Raw genomic sequence first — 4,281 nt, forward strand, 5'->3', positions numbered from 1 at the left:
AGCATGCATACTTGCACTGCTGTTCTTGGAACTCCCATGAAGTGAATGGAGCATGCTGGGAGTTGTAGTTTCACTGCAGCTGGAGTGTGAAGGTTGCCGCCCCCCCGCTCTAGATCATAGCGGATCTCAGAGGGTTAAGACAGGATGAGTTTGTGATTTCACAAGTCGGGCTAATCATTCTCTACATGTTAAACTTATTGTCTCTGCTTGTTAGACTTGAAAGTTAAACAGAAGATCGGAGTCATCTAATAACTTTATTTTTCTTTATTGAATCGGCTTAAGTATATGGTAGACACTGGCACTGGCCTGCGGGAAACATATTGCCAAGGACAGTAGTTTACCGACCAGCTGACAACCTTACCTACAAGACATCAATGCACCATCTACCTTGTACAGCGTTGGTTCATAGCATTGCAATTCTCATCCTAAACAAGTGAACAGGGCAAGGCTGCAATATCATGAAACACCTCTAGGGTGTAGAGAGTGAACCTATAGATGGAGTAGTGTAACTATCGAGCTTGTACATGACCACTGCAGCCTATTTTTTTTATTTTACAATTTTTTTTTATTTGCCATTTTATTTATTTTACATTCTACCCCCTCCTCCCCATAAGGTCTTAAATGACCTTTGGGGGGCATCTTAATACATCTTAACAGTACTTTTTTTTTGGCTGAGGCAGTAGAGCAGACTGCGCATGCGCCCAGGCCACGGGAAAATGGCCGCTTGCACAGTATTGTTTGCAGGAACAGGGTAAAAACAGCAGCGAGCAAAAGTCCATGTTGTCTTACATTATGCTGTCAAGGCTTCTGGGGTCTAAACATTCCAAAATCTCCTGCGTAACGTATATCAGTTATAGGCACGGCAACGTCATAGTCCATGTATATTACAGTATATACCATATAAAACTATTTTGTACACAAATTGTACATACATGAGCTCATAATTAAACACAATGCAATTACACATGAACACAGAGAGATCAAACTAGGTTAGCCCCACGGGATGTCCCACAGCCAAAAAGCGCTGGTGAAGAAACCATGGCGGCAATGCACCACGGTTCTTCCTGCAGCACTTTAAACAGAAAGTTTGCAGAGTTTTTCTCCACGGGCTTTCGGTTACAATTATATCTATGGGGAAACTGCCGGCGTTTCTGTAGATATAATTGACATGCTGTGATTTTTAAAAATGTGCTGGTTTTGGAAATTGCAGCGTGTCTGCACCACGGTTTTTACCGCAAAGTGGGCATGGGATTCGCTAGAGTCTCATCCACTTTGCACTTACTGTAAAACACCGTGGTTTTTCCCATGGGCAAACTGTGGTGTTTCCATCCCATGGGGCCTTAAGTGATTTTCTGGCCTCTTCCTACCTCCTGGTTGACATCACAAGTCAACTGGGACCACTGAGGCCTTTGATTGGGTCTTAGTAGTCACATGGGGCACAACGATGTCATGACCAGCGCCGCACCTCCCATGAGGCGACCTGAAGCGACCGCTTCAGGCGGCACTGTGCCAGGTCCCCGGGGGGGAGCGGCATTTTTGCTTACCTAAGCCAGTCCAAGACAAGCTGTCCTGGACTGGCTTAGCGTCACTGTCTCGGCAACCCTCTGTGGATTGCGGAGGCCCTGTGGATGCAGTGCTGCTCCAGCGGCCTCCTCTCACGCTCAGGCAGAGAGCAGGTCCTCTCCCTGCCTGCTCTCTGCCTGCTAACGCCGCTCCGCCCTCCTTCGCTCTGCCCCGCCCCCTCCTCCCGGGGGGCGGGCTTTCTGTCGTCCGCCTCGGCGGCAAAAAAGGTAGGTTCACCACCCCTGGTCATGACACTTGCACCATCTGACATGGTCATCCCAAGGGCTATATTTTAAGGAAAACCAAAGCCAAGTACTTTCAATCCAACTATGATCACCAAATGAAAATTCCCTGTGAACCTGAATCGTATTCAGTAATGATCTTCCTTAAACACAATAACTACAGTTCGAAATGGCAAACTAGGGGCAACCCATTGGCATCAGTTAAAAATGGCAAACTAGGGGCAACCCATTGGCATCCTCCTCCCTGATTATAGCACAGGTAAGCAATGTATGGAAGTGTTGGGAACCCCTTAGATGCCATGGTCTCTACTGACTGTGGAATCCAATGGGTTTAACACCCACAGTCAGTTATCTCAGATCAGGTCATTAGTAAGTTGCCAATGCCAATGGTTGTGGCCCAGCCTATGTCTATATGTATGGCCGGGTATGGAAAAATTTCAAGCATGGTGCAGGAATTGGTTAAATAAAATTAATTTACTTTTGCATTTAACTAACTTTTTGGGTGATTTTTCTTAAAGCTGTTTTGACTTCATTATTCCTAAGTGTATAAATGATAGGGTTAAAGAGAGGAGTAAGGGTGGTATAAAACACCGTATAGATTTTCACAGTGCTTGCATCGGAGCGAGACCTTGGTTTTAAGTACGAGAACATTGGTAACCCATAAAATATTGTCACAACCATTATGTGGGAGGTGCACGTAGAGAAAGCTTTCTTCCGACCGTCGGACGAAGCAATTCTTAAAACAGATCTTAAAATTCGAACATAGGTCATAATAATAAAAGCCACTGGTAGAATTAACAGGGTTGTTCCGATGGTAAAGTTCAGGAGTTGTATTAGGGCAGTATTGCCGCACGCTATAGAGATGAATTCGGGAATTTCACATTCAAAGTGATTGATTTTGTTATTGCCACAGAAATCCACCCTCCATACGGCGACAACGCTTGGAATAGTCAAGAGAAATCCACAAATCCATGTCCCGGTGGCTATTCGGATGCACACAGATCTGCGGATAATGGTGGTGTAATGCAAAGGATGACATATTGCTACAAAGCGGTCATACGCCATCACGGCTAAGAGAATACACTCTACTTCTCCCATGGCCAATGAAATATACATTTGGACCACACATTCTGGCAACGATATAACTTTTCTGGAAGATAAGAAGTCTCTCAGCATACGCGGTATGATGGACGTTGAGTAGATGATATCTAGAGAAGAAAGATTGGCAAGGAAAAAGTACATGGGGTAGTGAAGAGCGAGATCTGTGACGGCGACCAGAACGATAAGAAAGTTCCCTGAAATGATCATGAGATAAATGATGAGAAAAAGAACAAAAAGGATGAGTTGTATCTCGCGGTTATCGGTAAGTCCAAGGAAAATAAATTCTGTGACCACAGAGCCATTGTTCTCAGCCATCCTACAAAATGAAGTCATATAATGAAGAATATAATATAAATATATAATATAATCTAAATATATAAACACTAGAGATGAGCGAACAGTAAAATGTTCGAGGTTCGATATTCGTTTCGAGTAGCCCCTCAACATTCGACTACTGGAATCGAATATTGAACCCTATTATACTCTATGGGGGAAAAATGCTTGTTTCAGGGGTAGGCAACATTCAATCAAATAGAACTTACCAAGTCCATGAGTGAGGGTCGGGCTGGATTCTCTGAGAAGTCTTCTCCGTGCAGCGTCCCCGCGGCATCTTCCGGCTCTGAATTCACTCTGCCAGGCATGGGGCCTGGGTAGAGCCGACTGCGCATGTCTGCACTACAAGAAAATGGCCGCTTACAGTCAAAGCAGCCATTTTCTTGTAGTGCGGGCATGCGCAGTCGGCTCTACCCAGGCCCGATGCCTGGCAGAGTGAATTCAGAGCTGGAAGACACCGCGGGGAAGCTGCAAGGAGAAAACTTCTAAAGGTAGGAGAAGAACCAGCGTTGATTGGCCGACTGTATAGCATTCGGCCAGTCAACGCTGGTTCTGCATTGAATTTTTCCATTCGAATAGCGAGTAGTATTCGATCGAGTACGAGTATTTCAAATACCGTAGTATTCGATTGAATATCTACTCGATCGAATACTACTTGCTCATCTGTAATAAACACTTATATGGTTCTAGTATTCTAACCTTGGTCTGACAAAGGTTTGGAACATTACAGAAAAGATAAGAAAAAGGGGGCAACACGGTGGCTCAGTGGTTAGCACTGCAGCCTTGCAACGCTGGAGTCCTGGGTTCGAATCCCACCAGGAACAACATCTGCAAGGAGTTTGTATGTTCTCCCCATGTTTGCGTGGATTTCCTCCCATTCTACAAAAACATACTGATAGGGCAAAAAATGTACATTGTGATCCCTATATGGAGCTCACAATCTAAAAAGAGAAGATAAGAAAAAATTGGATTTCTACACAAAATACAGAATTGGCAATTTTTTCTAGATGTGAAGTTATGGCAATAGACATTTACTTACAAT

The 4,281-nt window shown here is 44.4% G+C and overlaps 1 protein-coding gene across 1 annotated transcript; it reads right to left on the reverse strand.

Moving 5' to 3' along the window:
- Nucleotides 1-2,291: 2,291 nt before the first annotated feature.
- Nucleotides 2,292-3,221, reverse strand: LOC142198589 (olfactory receptor 5AR1-like). The gene has a single exon (XM_075269618.1). The coding sequence runs from the start codon at nucleotides 3,219-3,221 to the stop codon at nucleotides 2,292-2,294; it is 930 nt and encodes a 309-aa protein (XP_075125719.1).
- Between the last annotated feature and the right edge of the window lie 1,060 nt (nucleotides 3,222-4,281).

The sequence above is a fragment of the Leptodactylus fuscus genome, chromosome 3 (assembly GCF_031893055.1).
Source record: "Leptodactylus fuscus isolate aLepFus1 chromosome 3, aLepFus1.hap2, whole genome shotgun sequence".
Taxonomy (NCBI): Eukaryota; Metazoa; Chordata; class Amphibia; order Anura; family Leptodactylidae; genus Leptodactylus; species Leptodactylus fuscus.

What these genes read in the sequence shown, in the direction of transcription:
- LOC142198589 (XM_075269618.1), bottom strand. Translation starts at nt 3,221, where the DNA reads ATGGCTGAGAACAATGGCTCTGTGGTCACAGAATTTATTTTCCTTGGA.